Genomic DNA, 15,069 nt, shown 5'->3' on the forward strand with positions numbered 1-15,069 from the left:
TTATCGAACATATTCAAAGCATTAGTGGTCTTACTTCCGTCATTGACCTTCCTACGACAATCTTTGAAGACAATGCAACATGTATTGAGCAGTTAAAGAAGTGATACATTAAGGGAGACAACACCAAACATATAGCATCAAAGTTCTTTTACTCACACCAGCAGCAACAACATCAGAACATTGAAGTCAAGAAACTCCGTTCCCAAGACAACATGGCCGATCTCTTCACCAAGTCATTGTCAAAGTCTACTTTTCAGAAGCTCATCCAAGGAATTGGTATGCGTAAATTATCTGAGTTGAATCGCTTGTAGTTCTCTTATTTAGAAGTTATGTCTAACTTAGGGGGAGTATCCCAAAGCATACTTACTTGGTCTTAATGTACTTTTTTTCCTACGATTATGAGCATTTTTCCACTGGGTTTTTGCTACCTAACGAGGTTTTAATGAGGCATCCATCTTTGGATGATCATACTCTGTTGAGTTCACTACTTTCGTCCTGTTTGATGTTTGTTTTAGACATTATGCATACTTCTCACTTTTCTCCTTAGTCTATAGGTTTTTCCCATACCTTGGGGTTTATCATAGCGAGGTTTTGTGAGTTTTACTACAAATGCATACTTTTTTAAATTTGAGACTCGCATTCACCCGTTGTGCCGATGACTTCATCAACTATTCTACATTCTCAGCTGAAGATTTGAGGCGATGGTTTGTTGAGTATTTACACACTTAAGGGGGAGTGTTGCAATCATATTTACAATAGGAATATGATTGTGTAAATCCTAGTGGATCAAATGAATATCTCTTATATTCCTATTAGGAGTTGATTACCTATTAAGAGTTGTAATCCTAAAAGGGTAAAGTTTTTGCCTATCCTACTACTATAGATAAAGACACAATTGGGTGATACAAACACACCTCACAATTAAATCACTCCCTCTTCTCCCTCAATACCGCCGACCCCTTGTCTCTCTAATCCTTTAGATTAGTTCAATTAAATAGGCCTACAACAAGGCATTTATAAAGTTTTAAGTTAAATTTGATTTAAATATTTTTTTTTAAATTATTTTAGACGTTAAATTTAATTTTGAACCGTTAATTCTATTTTTTTTACCTTTAGATTTGATCATAGCCATTATATTATAAGTAAAAAAAAAGTTTGAAATATGACAGTTTGGTGGATTCAGAATAATTTAAGCCAGACTTAAATCCTGGGAGAATATAGCGCATAGAGATATTTTATCCCCAAAGCTTATTTTAGCCCAATGGTTGGAGATGGTTTGTGTGGTTTCAAAGCTTATATTTTGGGAATTGTTATTAGCATTCCAAAAATCTTATTCTACACTCCAAACTTTCTATATTAGGAAACAAAAGTATATAATGAGATTTTTAGAATGTCAATAACATTTCTCTATATTTTAATCCTATGAATTGGGGATGATTTTAATGTAGATAATATTTTTTGTTAAAAAAATTGGTAATTCAACAAAAAAGATTAGTTTATGTAGTAAAATAAGCATACCGGTAGCCCTACTGGTTGTGCAAATTCCCCAAAATAAAAATATAGAAGTTAATTTGGTTGACAACGTAGAAGCCAAAATCGTAAGCAACACGGCGAAAAGATATAACCAGCTTGCGTGAGGTGTTGAACTTGATCCATTGAATAGTCAAATATTCAAAAAGTCTATTTTTGTAACCAAAAGTGCACAACCGTTACCGTCTGGCTCGCCAATTCTCTCTCTCTCTCTCTCTCTCTCTCTCTCTCTCTCTCTCAGAAACACTGAGATTCATCAGCTTCTATGAATTCGATTTCTACAATTCAAGGTATAATTTCTAAACACATACATATAACTTATATGTTGTTATATTTACCCATCATTTATTTTCCTCTTTTTCTTTTGCTTTCATTATTTCTAATTCTGGAATTCGAATTTCATTTAATACCACCAAGAAAAAGTTGGAGTTCATTTTACAGTGTATGATACATAGATATGATTGTTTTGGTTTCTATTTTATTTATTTATTTGCTTATGGTATAATAAGAATCTCCTATTAATTTTTGTTAAGCAATCATGCTCCTCATATTTCTTGTGCTCTTAAGGTGTGTAAAAATTGAATTCAGCGTATTGGGTTTTCTCCAGACTTTTGAATTTTGATTGTTAACAAGATTACCAGCATGATTTCATTGTTTTCTTGGCAAACCATGTGAGGAAGGAGCTTGCATCATTAATTTGAGTATTACTTGTATTATGAAGTTTCCTTGTAAATAGACCCAATTTGCATGCATACACACACATATATAATACACAAACCCACACCACATCGAACTTCAAAGATCCGAACTGCTTAATTTTTAAGCTGAGCATTATAGATCATCCTTGCAAAATATTAGTTAATTCGGATATGTTTGAGGCATGATTGTGGTGAAAGAAATTGACAAACACTATGCTATATATCTATATTTGTTTTGACTTATGGTAGAATTATATTTGGCTTCCCATAAAAATTGTCTTTGATCACTGCAATGTCTTGGTGAAAATCATATTGATTACTCCTCTAATCTCTCTCTCTCTAATTCTTTACTAGGAAGATGATTTTGTCATTTTCCGGAGTTTACGCCTTTCAACAGAGGGATCAGGCTTGCACATTATCGAACATTTGTTGAAACTTTGGGCAGACGTTGTTATGAAAGCTGAAACTTCCAAAGCTGGACCGTTCATTGAGGTGAATTGTAGATTAATATGCTCATGATATCATGAGGGGAAACCTTGTTACAATGCGATGAAAAATTTACTTGAGAGCCTTGCTGTGATCCTGATGAAAGAATTTTTCCGGCTCTTTGCCGGGCATAAAATTGGCTGGAAAAAGATATTTTTTATTGGGGCCATTATGACAGCGGTATGTGTCATGCTGCAAATGTTTATACTTGCTGACCCACTGGACTTGTGGTTCCTCTCTCTGCCCTTTGAGATGCCATCAGGTAAACTCTTGAACAATAGCCTGCGCTTGAACAAGACCTCTACTGAGGCAAAGATCAAGCGGTTGCAAATCTTTCCTCGTGCTCCCATTGTTTCACCACAACCTTCTATTGAGTTGAATCTTTCAGTGGCAATTCAGCCAGCTGCTCTCTCAGTTCCTCCGCAGAGAAAATCTCCATCTAGAAGGAGAAGAAAAAACGCCAGGGGAGATAACATTGCAAAGGTCACACCTCCTCCTCCTCCCCCTCCATATCCAAAGGTGCCTCATCGTTTGCAGGTAATCTCATTCCTTTTTTTTTCATTGAATCATGATAAAGAAAGATCTTACCAATGATCTTAACATTGTAGAACACATGTTTTAGAAATTCATTTGGTCATTGACACCAAATGAGGCACTTGTGTATGCAAAGAAAGAGATTGAGTATGCCCCAGCACTCACTGAAGATGATCCTGATCTATATGCCCCTATATTTCGGAACGTTTCAGTTTTCAAAAGGTAATCTCACAATTTATCACCATCTTACTCCATTATCCCAGTTAATCTTTCATATGTGTGCCTAGTCGGTGTGGTAGATTTTCACATACAAACCTCTAGGCATTGTGGTGATCCTTTAGTCTTTCATGTGGGAAAAATATATTTGTTAGGAGGTCAATTGAGCAAGAGCAATTAAATCACATGGACTTTGGATGGCTTTTGGATTTATTAGTTAAAAGCATTTATCCATGTTTTTATTTTATTTTTTCCGTCCAAAACTTACACAGTGTTTGATCATGGTTGGAAACCATTCTTTCGTAGTGACAAAATTATATATAACAGGAAAGTGCATAACTTCATCAGGAACCTATGCCAGAACACTGTTTCTCTCTCTAGATGCAATAATACTTGTTAAAACTACAATATAAACACGAGAAAATACTTATTGTCATTGTTCTCATTTACTTTATGTTTCAAAATCATGGCTTTCTATGTCTATGTTCACTTGTATTTATAGATATCTAAGAATAGTTGCCCAGAATGTTGGGCAGAAAACTCAATCTTGGGTTTTCCAGGCTTCATAAAGGCGGAACTTTGGTTAAATTTCAGGAGCTATGAGTTGATGGAACTGATACTTAAAGTTTACATATACCGTGATGGAGAAAGGCCCATTTTTCACAGACCTCATCTCAGAGGAATTTATGCTTCTGAAGGATGGTTCATGAAGCTGATGGAGGAAAACAGGCAGTTTGTCACAAGGGATCCAGAAAAGGCTCACTTATTTTATCTTCCTTACAGTATGCGGCAACTGGCGATGTCACTTTATGTTCCCAATTCACATAATTTGAAACCACTCTCAGTTTTCCTGAGAGAGTATGCAAACATTATTGCTTCAAAGTATCCTTTTTGGAATCGCACACATGGGTCAGATCATTTCCTTGTTGCTTGCCATGACTGGGTATGGTAACTGTTTCTTCCTTTCCACAGAATGCTTTGAGGCAGATTAAATTATCTAGGAAGAATAAAAAAAAAAGATCCGTGTCCTTAGCAGTCTTTATTGTACATGTTTCTCCAATTTGTAGAATAGCTGAAAAGGTATGCACGAGATAGAGATGTTTGCTGATCCAAGTTGAAGTTTTTGACAGTAAATATCTATCCATATTAATATCTCGACTTTAAGTAGCATTGTTAGTGAAGGTCAGTCAATGAATACAAGTTGATGCCGTAGTGATATATTTAACTAAAATTCCTCCATTCTGTTCTGACCTTTTGCAGGGCCCGTACACATTGACTGCTCATGAAGAACTAACCAAAAATACTATAAAAGCTCTATGCAATGCTGACACCTCTGAAGGAATCTTTGTGGCTGGGAAGGATGTTTCACTGCCAGAAACAACTATCCGGACCCCCAGAAAGCCTCTCAGAAATGTTGGTGGGTTAAGAGTATCCCAGCGCCCACTTCTGGCCTTCTTTGCAGGAAACATGCATGGAAGAGTCCGCCCGACTCTTCTCAAGTACTGGCGGGACAAACATGATGACATGAAAATCTATGGGCCTCTGCCTCTTCGAGTCTCGCGAAAGATGTCATATATCCAGCATATGAAATCGAGCAAATTTTGTATTTGCCCTATGGGATATGAAGTGAACAGCCCTAGGATCATTGAGTCCCTCTACTATGAGTGTGTCCCAGTGATTATTGCAGATAATTTCCCCCCTCCCTTGAGTGATGTGATAGATTGGAGTACATTTTCTGTTATCGTGGCCGAGAAGGATATTCCCAAGTTAAGAGAAATTTTAATGGCTATTCCTATGAGAAGATATCTTGCTATGCAAATTAATGTGAAAATGGTGCAGAAGCATTTTCTTTGGAACCCGAGACCAATCAGATATGATTTGTTCCATATGATTCTGCATTCGATTTGGATTAGCAGGTTGAGTCAGATTCAAATCCCGGAATCCTAGTATAGCGTAAGACTAGTGAAGAGTGAAGTGTAAGACTGACTACTGACCACGATGCAAGTCCAAGAAGTGGCTTGGCTGTTGACTTTATGAAGGACTTCAGATAACATTTGGTGCCTCCAGCCGGGTTTCATTCTAAGTTTCCAAGTTCTTTGAACTGAACCACGGATGAACGTTTTCTGGGAAGACAGGGGTGGATGCCAAGATGAGAACTCCTAATGCAGGTATGCCCGAAAATATATGCATCCTTCATTCTGCAAATGATTTTTTTTTTTTTGTTACTATTTTTCTCAGAGGTCGCACTTGGTGCGATGGCAAGTGCCTTCGCCCATGAGCGGTAGGTCTCGGGTTCGAGACTTGGGAGCAGCCTCTCCATAAATGGGGGTAAGGCTAGCCGACATTCACCTCTCCCAGATCCTGCGTAAAGCGAGAGCCTTGTGCACTGAGTACGACATTTGTTACTATTTTTCTCGTGACTGCTAGCTCCAACACCGGCGTACTCTTCTTTTTTCGCTGTTTTACTGTTTTGGACCTCGTCTTTTTTTTTTTCTTTTTTTTTTATTTCAATTTTCTTTTGTTCGTTCATATCTTTCTTTCATTTTATTTCATCAAACAATACTTCATAGAACATTCTTGTTTCTTCACTATCTTGTATTTTTGGTGCTGATAGTTAAACAGAGTCAAATAAAAGCCGCTGTCTAGCAATATCACTTTATTGCTTCTCGTTGCAGTTTCGATCTTTTTCGAGAGTTCATTTGATGTTCAATCTGTGGCATGACTGCGACCTTAATCAGATGCGTACTACTCTACTAACTTGTTAATACATTGCAGGATAGACGAGAAAGGGAAGGAGTCTGCGTTGCTCTGTGACGCTTTGTTGGACCCAGATAAATCTTAATTAGACGCTCCATCATAATAAAATCATTGTGCATTTTACCGTACACAGACGATCCGATATGATTCACTGTAAATCGAAAATTTTCCGTTGTTAGGAATGTAAGTCCATAATTGTTGATGCTGATATGTAAGTCGTCAATTTTGAAACAAGCACTATGTGATCCTTTTTGTTTTTAAGGTAATAATGGGATTTCATTTATAAAAAGACCAAATAGTAGAATACAGGGAGCATGGAAACAGGAGTGGCTCTGGAAAATCCCTGTCCCTGGTAAGGCACTTGGGAAAAAACTCGAGGGAGGATAAAGAGCCACCATTGGTAGAAAAACAAATAAATCAAGAACATAATCATCTAACATCATCCCAAAAAGAAATAGAAATTCGATGGCTGGATACTTTGATAAATCTGATTAATTCTCTATGGTTTATATATATAGTTACATGTGCCGTATTCTACAAGGAAAATAATGACAAAGAAATTAGGGAAATACCCATAAATAGGACAGTTTCTTAATCTTGGGACAGAAATAGGACATTTAAAATATGCACACGTCATGCACACGTCATGCAAAACTATCGGATAGAAATAGAATTTTCTACACCTTGAAATGACTTAATAGCTCTCGTATATAAATGAGTTTTTTTCTCCCATTTTCTGATTTCCCTCTTTTTACTCTCTCCCCCGCCCTCTCTTGTCTCACTTTCTCCCTCACGTACTCTCTCTACCCTTCTCACTGTGCACACACGGTGCACAGTCCTCCCGACTAACACCGTCCAAATCAAATCCACCACCAATTTCATTTCGTTCTCACGAGTCCAAAACACCTAACCTTGTCACGAATCTCATCCTCCAATCGTTGGGATCAAAACCCAAGCAACCGCGAGTTTTCCGGCAACACGTCAAACAATTGAGGCTTAAGACCACCACCACTTACTCGCATCGACAGTGCGAACAAAGCCCAGTCATTAACTGCTGTGCACAAAACCCATTTGTTTTTTGCTCTCTTCCTTCCAATATTTGCAGATTAGTGGGATTAAAGAAGTGATTTTTTTTCATATTTGGGGAAGGGAGAATAAACCCATAAGTTGAATGAAGTTGTGATGGGATTCCCTACCTTGTTTGAATGTTGTGATGGTGTTTACAAAAAATTGGCAAAAATTTGTGTTTTGTTGGATGAAGTTTTCAAGATATATTCACTGTATATACACAATATGCATATGATATGCTCACAGATCTAAGCCAGCCCAAAAACCCAGAGCTCACAGCTCTTTCTTCGAAATAAAAAAAATGATGTCATCACATGTAATGTCACCACCATATACACTATATGCACACCACATGCATATCATATGTATAGTACATGCACATGATATGCACAGAGTTGGAGATCGAGCAACAAGCTGTATTTCGCATTAATAAGAAACTTTAATGGCAACCTATTGGTATAGTGGATACAATTAAAATATAATTGTTACGTATATAAGGTTACTGTGGTGGTTTGAAAAGTCTTGTTAATTATATCAATCACTGTTTAATCGTGCACGTAGAAAATATGATACTCGTCATTATTTCATGGACACGCAATATCCTTAATGTCCTCTAACCTTTTTCTTAATTTTTTTCTTTCGTCGAGGCTCATACTCGCTAAATTTTGGGACACAACATACGTGCATCATAACTAGTGAACATTTCTGCTTCTCATATTAAGATGTAGCCATGCACACTATATGCACACTACATGCACATTACGGAAAAAATTTCACAAATTTCTGCAATTGAACACTTGAACCAAAAATTGTTCCATCCCAGTTTTGCAGCACGTCAAAACTTGAAATTTATTCCACAACCTATAGGCCCCAACATGAAATATAACCCTAATTTAACTTCTAAATTTTTGGGTTGGCTCAGATCTGTGAGCATATCATGTCCATATCATGTATATACAGTGAGCAAATCTTGAAAAACTCATCCAAGAAACACCATCATTTAATGACTAGGCTTTATTCCCACTGTCGATGCGAGTCTAGTGGTGATGGTCTCGAGCCTCGATTGTTTGCCATGTAGGTAGAAAATGGTCGGAAAACTCGTAGTTGCCCAACAATCGGGGATGAGATTTGTGACAAGGTTAGGTGTTTTGGACTCGTGAGGACAAGAAAAAAATTGGTGATGGCTTCGATTTGGATGGTGTTGGTCGTGATGACGGTGCACCGTGTGAAAGGAGAGAGAGTGTATGTGGGAGAAAGTGAGAAAAGAGAGAGAGGAAGGGGGAGGGAGAGAGTCGAGAGAGAGAAATAAGAAAATGGGTGGACATAACCATTTATATGTGGGTATTTTAGTAATTTCGGTTTTCTGCATGGTGTGCATGGCCGGTTTGTCCTATTTGTGTCCCAAGATTAAGAAATTGTCCCATTTTGGTGTATTTCCCAAGAGATTATAATTAAATATAAACATCTTATTCTTACAAAAAAATAGGACTCCTCGAAAATTTACTAGTTCATAGTATCGTGATTTTCAAACTTTCATGCATCAAGTGTTTTTCATCCCAATGTTACACCCCTAAAGTGAGGATTGAGGGACAGTTTCATACTTATGTTAGGCTTTCTATCATAACCTACATTAAAGCGTAACGTGGCGCCACGTGGACAATGATTGGGCATCACGTGTCAATTTGGCCCCACATGGACATTAAAAATTTTAAAAAGCTAAAAATTAAAAAAAAAAAAACTAAATATCTAATGAAAACAGAACTCTAGGTTTGGCTGGGTTGGTTGCCGTGTCCTTTTCTCTCCCCTTTGCTTCTTTTCTCATCGCCTCTACTATTGGTTCTCCCAAATTTTGACTCTGGTCTGTCCAATTCCTCTATCCCCAAGGGTATTCCTTTTCCCAGCTATCCCTTGGTTCGATCATCAACCATGTTTCCTATTGAGATCGTGTGTAGAGTTATGGTGCTTACACCAATTATGGTGTTTCCAACACCATCACTTTCTCCTTGTTGTTTGCCGGTTCTAGCAGTGTCGCTCGTTGGTTTCTACAAGCTTCATACTGGTAGTTTGCTTCTATCGCTCTATTGTCGACTATCCCCTGTTTATGGCTATGCTCAGGTATTTGACCGGGATAGGAAGTGGCATTTGGTAAGGCATTACTCAGCGGCTGTGGACAAGGGTTCGTTTGGTGGAAAGTTGATAGTGGAGATGGCAGTGGAAACTTCCTGGTTTCTCAGCTGCTGTGCAATTTTCAAGGCCTTACTATTTTGTTGGGCTTTCTCTTTGTTTGTTTTTAGTCTTGGGCCCTTTTTGTTTGTTTATAGGTGTTTCTTAGGCCTTTGTTTTACTTGTAAGTTGTGTTGGTTGTTTAATAAAATCTCCATTTGACAAAAAAAAAACCCATCTCAAATCCCAAATTATGGAACCCATAACGAGTTCCTTCCAAACCCTAGCAGAAACTCGTTGAACATTGTCGCTCGAATGCCTTTGCACGTATTTGCACGATGGCGTAGAAAACTGCTAACATAGACTGTTATAAAAAGTCCTCGGCACTGCAGCATCGCCATCTTCTCGCCACAATGCACTTCATCCTAACAACCGAGTCCATGTTCCTCACTTTGTTTGCCTAATTTGCCGCCACCATCTTCAAAATCAACAACATGTCATCCTTTGCGTCCTAGACCTGGACCCCACCACCACAGTGACACTTGTTGATGCATAAAATCAGTGAGGACTTTGGTACAACAGAAAGTGTTAAGTTTGTAACCTTCGCTAGATTGCTCTGGTCACTAGTGTGGATAAGTATGTAAATGGATAGAGACAGGAAAGCAAACACAAGATGTACGTGGTTCACCCAGATTGGCTACGTCTACGGAGTAGAGGAGTTCTCATTAATTGTGAAGGGTTTACACAAGTACATAGGTTCAAGCTCTCCTTTAGTGAGTACTAGTGAATGATTTAGTATAAATGACATTAGGAAATATTATGAGTGAATGATCTTTATTTATAGAAGAGAGTTTCTAGTTTCATTCTGACATTGACACGTGTCGTGTTGTGATTGGCTTCTGATGTTGACACGTGTCACGCTATGATTGGCTTCTGATGTCGACATGTGTCGCGCTGTGATTGTCCTCCTGGTTGGAGGGAAACTCTTATGGGTCCTTGACGGTATAACGTTGACTGGTGCTTAGTAGTTTCGGGATTGGTCAAGTATGGTACAAACAACACTGTTGTGTTCTTGGCCATAGTGCATTCTAGGACCATCTTGTTGGCCAAGCGGTGAGGTGGGATCGATGCTGATTGAACTTCTAGAGAGAGAATGAGTTATCCATGCCCGCCAAGAGGGCCTTGATAAAGTGCTTAGGGGTTTTGGTACGGTTTTGTGATTTGAAGGCTTGGGGATCCATAAACATGCTTTAATTTTTCTATTTTTTAGTTTTTTTTTATTTTTTTTATTGTCCAAGTGGGGACAAATTAACATGTGGAGCTTAATCATTGTCCATGTGGGTGCCACGTCACACGTTAATAGAGGTTTTGACGGAAAGCCTAACAGAAGTATGAAAGTGTCCTACAATCCTCACTTTAGGTAATGACATTGGAATGAAAAAAAACTTGATGTATAAATGTTTGAAAATCACAATATTTCAAGGTAGTAAGCGAGAATTACCCTACAATTTATGACTTATATCAACATTACCCCACAAGTTGGTGCATAGATATCTAACATGCCCAACTTTGACGAATGAGTTATTAAACACCCTACTACATATTGCATGAGTAAGAACATCCGCAATTTTCCTCTCGAAATTCTCCTTGTCAAAGTGTCGATCAACCTCTACATACTACTTATTCTATCATGTTGTACATGATTACCTTCTATTTTCCTTGTAGAACTTACTATCACAATATAATTTCAACACTTCCTTTGTTTATAAACCAAGACATCCCAAGAGTTTATGTAACCAAAGAAGGTCATAAACTCCTTGTGCCAAACTCTTATATTCAGCCATGGCAAAAGACCTTGACACCACTTGTTGTTCTTACTACACCACATAACCAGTTACCTCAAACAAACGTAAATACCGAAATGTAGAATGCCTATTAGTAACATTACCAACCCAATTTGCATTTGTAAATCCCTCAACTTTAAGGTACCCATGTCTCCTACATGGTATTCCTTTACTAGGTGCATACTTCAAATACACTAAAATATTAAGTACAATAGTCATATGATCCTCACTAGGTAAGTGAATAAACTAACTCACAACACTTACAACATATACAATATCAGGATGAGTGTGAGCAAGATAAATTAATCTTCCCACAATTCTTTGATATCTACTCTTATCAATTGGAAATTAATAAGGATAAATACCTACGTCTACTTTACATGTTTCTTTCAGCAAATCCAACACATATTTTTGCTGAGACAAGAAAATAATTTAAGTCCTCAAATCTTTCATCTAAATTTAGATTCAAGATTTGCCTGTAACTTCCAATCTCTTATGAATCATCTCTTGTAATAATCATATCATTCACATAATTAAAGCAGTTATTTTTACCATACCTACGCTTTAGAAACAAAGTGTGATTTGAATGAATCTGGCGATGCCCATGTTTTTTTATTGCTTGAGTAAACCTGTCAAACCATACACGAGACGATTGCTTATGCCCATAGAAAGACTTATGCAATCTATACACCCCAATATTACTACTTGCACCATAACTTGGTGGGAAAACCACATACACTTCCTCTTTCATGTTCTGGTGAAGAAACACATTCTTCACATCAAATTGCTTAAGAGGCCAATCCATATTTGCAACTAAGGAAATCAAAACACATACTTGATACATCTTTGCTACCGGAGAAAAAGTTTTTTGGTAATCTACACAATACGTTTGAGTATACCCCTTCGCCACTAACCTTGATTTGTATATAACAATAGCTTTAAAAACTAAAATACTTGCTTGTTATTATGATTGGAAAAATAAAAATGATATCGAATCAAAGTGTCATTTGTCGATCCTCAAAAAAAAAAAAAAGCAAAGTTCATTCAAGCAAGAAATGGAAAATTCATGGAAAGTTACAAACCACGTAATAATGCACCTACACGCCTCGACGTTGTTTTCGACTGGAAGACCAAGAGCTAACTATCGAGACTTTTGGTTATCTAGACACATACTTCGTGAAATGGTTCATGCATGTTTCCATCAGCCTTTTACTTGATTGTAAACACCCAATGACAACCAACATGTTTCTTCTCTTTTGGTAACTGCACTATCTCCAGGTTTTGTTTTTATGCAAACCAGACATTTCTTCATTCATAAATTGTCTCCATTTAGGATCCTATAAGGCTTATTCCACTTGAGTTGAAATTTTTATTGACTCTATATAATTTACCAATGCTTTACGCTCAGGTGCAATGTGCTTACAAAATACATAATTAGCATTTGGATACTTCATTTTTTCTATGTGAGGGAACTAGGGCTGGGCACGGGCCGGGCCGAGCCGGGCCGAACCTAAGTTTGTAGGAACCTGACATTACCCGAAACGGGCCGGGACGGGGCGGGGATTGGATTTTCTTGTATAGGAACCGGACATTACCCGGCCCGGTTAAAACGGGCCGGTTCGGGCCGGGTCCACGGGTACCCTTTTTTTTTTTTTTTTTTAACTGCACTGCACAGTTTGAAAACTGCACAGTTTGCAAACTACACAGATTGCAATTTGCAACTGCACAATCACAGTGACTGCATTTATGCAGATTTTGCACAAATTCACCATTATTCACATCTAATCTAAATACAAAGTCTAATATCCAAGTTCATAAATTAAGTTTTAACAATACATCCAAAATAACAATATTACATCGTCCTCCAACATCTAAAAATGAAATCCACATACACAATATCCGAAAGTCCAAGACATCCAAATTCCAAAAATCAAATACTCCAAAACAACATAAACATGACATCCGCAATAAATTTCAAATTAAAACCACATCCAACGCCCAAGTTCCAACAACAATCCTCAATTCCTCATTGAATCTGTAAGCAAAAATAGAATATAAACATCATATTATCCTCATTGAACTTGAAAATTTATCATGTCATAACCATCTAAATTCAGTTTTTTCAAATTGTCTTCAGATACTCACTGTACAAAAGTGAACTTGACGCATAGTCATATTAGTCATGTCATTCGACTAGATACAAATGGAAACATGATCTATTAAATATAAATGCACAAAGATTTCATGACAAGTGAATTATGGTAGCAACCTCACATTCTTATTAACCACTATATATCACTGAAACAAAATCTGATCACACGTGCTGCATTGCAATCTCAAGTCCATTACAAACATGATAGACAAACAAAACTATACTCAATCGAACCGCAGCTATGCGAGCAACTATGCACAAACTCCCATTAATTTCCCACAACTCCGACATTATTGATCAGTTGGACAGAATCCCAGCTACCCACATTACAACCGAATAGTCTTAAATCCAAATTATTGATTCGAACAGAATGACATAAACATAAATCACCACAAAATTTCATCACTGAAATCCAAAAAAGTCATGAACATCACACAAAGTACAGATTTTCAACCTGAAAAACCACCTACTCAGAAACATTTCATCTCAAATAAATCAAACCCATCTCAAATTTTCCACCTATCAGTTAGATGAATCCCAAGAGCCATGCAAACACAGCAAGCACAAAAATCCCAGAAAAAAAAATACCCACAAACAGATGCACTGCAATCGCATCCAAACATCAAAAGAAAAAGGAAATTTACGGGCATACTAAAATGGCAATATACAAGAAAGTGAGGAACTTTATAGAACAAACACGTACCCTTTGATAAAAAAGCATATAATTCGAGAACCCATTTGGATTCATCAACCCATCAATGGCGGCGGAGGGCTTCGATTTCTCGTAACGCCGACTGGTAGCCGCGGACCTCACGGTAAGGTTGACGGAGATTCGGAGGGCTATGTACACGTCGGAGTAGGATCCGGACCCGAAGCTCTTCTCAGGCCCACCTCCCGGTACCCTAGCTCATCGACGGCGAAGCCTCAGTGTAAACCCTAGATCGAGGTCTGATGATGATGGTGGCGGCGATAAAGGAGATTCAAGGAGATTTTGCATGTTGGAAGGTTGAAGGAGATTCAAGGAGGAGAGATCGAGAGAATGGAAAGTTGAGGAAGTGAGTCTGAGAATGAGAGTCTTGGGAGTCTCGGACAAGAATAAGAGAGAGAGAGAGAGAGAGAGAGAGGGTGAAATCAATGGTAGGAAATCAAGGTAGGAATCAACGGTCCGGGCTGGGGGCCCGTATTTTCCCATTTCTGTACCCGCCCCGCCCCGTTATTTACCTGTACCCGGCCCGCCCCGCCCCCTTTTGAATTTACAATATCTGTACCCGCCCCGTACCCGCCCCTTACCCGCATTACCCGCCCCTACCCGCGGGTTCAGGACCCGTTTGCCCAGCCCTAGAGGGAACTTGTCAGGTGGCACACCTCGATGTTGTGCCAATTGCAATTTATACTCACAATAGCATTTGGCTTAGTTGAATTATCATCTAAAATTCAATCTATACTAAAACTCAAAATCAACTGAAACATTGTTCATAAGCACAGTGTTCTTCCTGTTTTACCCTCGCTCATTTTGTGTTATTACAAGGCTGCCACATTCCTTTTGACACGTGGGATCGCACTCCCCTTCGTCCTTACTTCTTCCTTCCTATTCGACTACCTTTCCAGTTAAAACCTTCTG

At 38.1% G+C, this 15,069-nt stretch overlaps 1 protein-coding gene and 1 long non-coding RNA gene across 5 annotated transcripts; one reads left to right on the plus strand and one right to left on the minus strand.

The window, feature by feature from the left end:
• The first annotated feature begins 1,678 nt into the window (after positions 1–1,678).
• LOC114824347 (probable glycosyltransferase At5g03795) lies at positions 1,679–6,455 on the plus strand. Of its 4 annotated transcripts, none has more exons than XM_029100989.2 (6): positions 1,679–1,820; positions 2,583–3,251; positions 3,337–3,470; positions 4,059–4,407; positions 4,725–5,632; positions 6,140–6,455. In XM_029100989.2, exons 2-5 carry the CDS (start codon positions 2,778–2,780, stop codon positions 5,409–5,411), a joined length of 1,644 nt encoding a protein of 547 aa, XP_028956822.1. In that variant the 5' UTR covers positions 1,679–1,820; positions 2,583–2,777; the 3' UTR covers positions 5,412–5,632; positions 6,140–6,455. The 4 variants fall into 4 exon arrangements, with proteins under 4 accessions (XP_028956822.1, XP_028956821.1, XP_028956823.1 ...); XM_029100988.2 differs by having other exon boundaries at positions 6,240–6,455; XM_029100990.2 differs by having other exon boundaries at positions 6,245–6,455.
• Positions 6,456–13,083: 6,628 nt separating this feature from the next.
• LOC114824348 (uncharacterized) lies at positions 13,084–14,511 on the minus strand. Its single transcript, XR_003772597.2, has 2 exons — positions 14,152–14,511; positions 13,084–13,331 (listed from the first exon to the last, which is right to left on the minus strand). It is a non-coding gene; the product is annotated as an uncharacterized lncRNA (long non-coding RNA).
• Positions 14,512–15,069: the final 558 nt, after the last annotated feature.

The sequence above is a fragment of the Malus domestica genome, chromosome 04 (genome assembly GCF_042453785.1).
Source record: "Malus domestica chromosome 04, GDT2T_hap1".
Classification (NCBI taxonomy): Eukaryota; Viridiplantae; Streptophyta; class Magnoliopsida; order Rosales; family Rosaceae; genus Malus; species Malus domestica.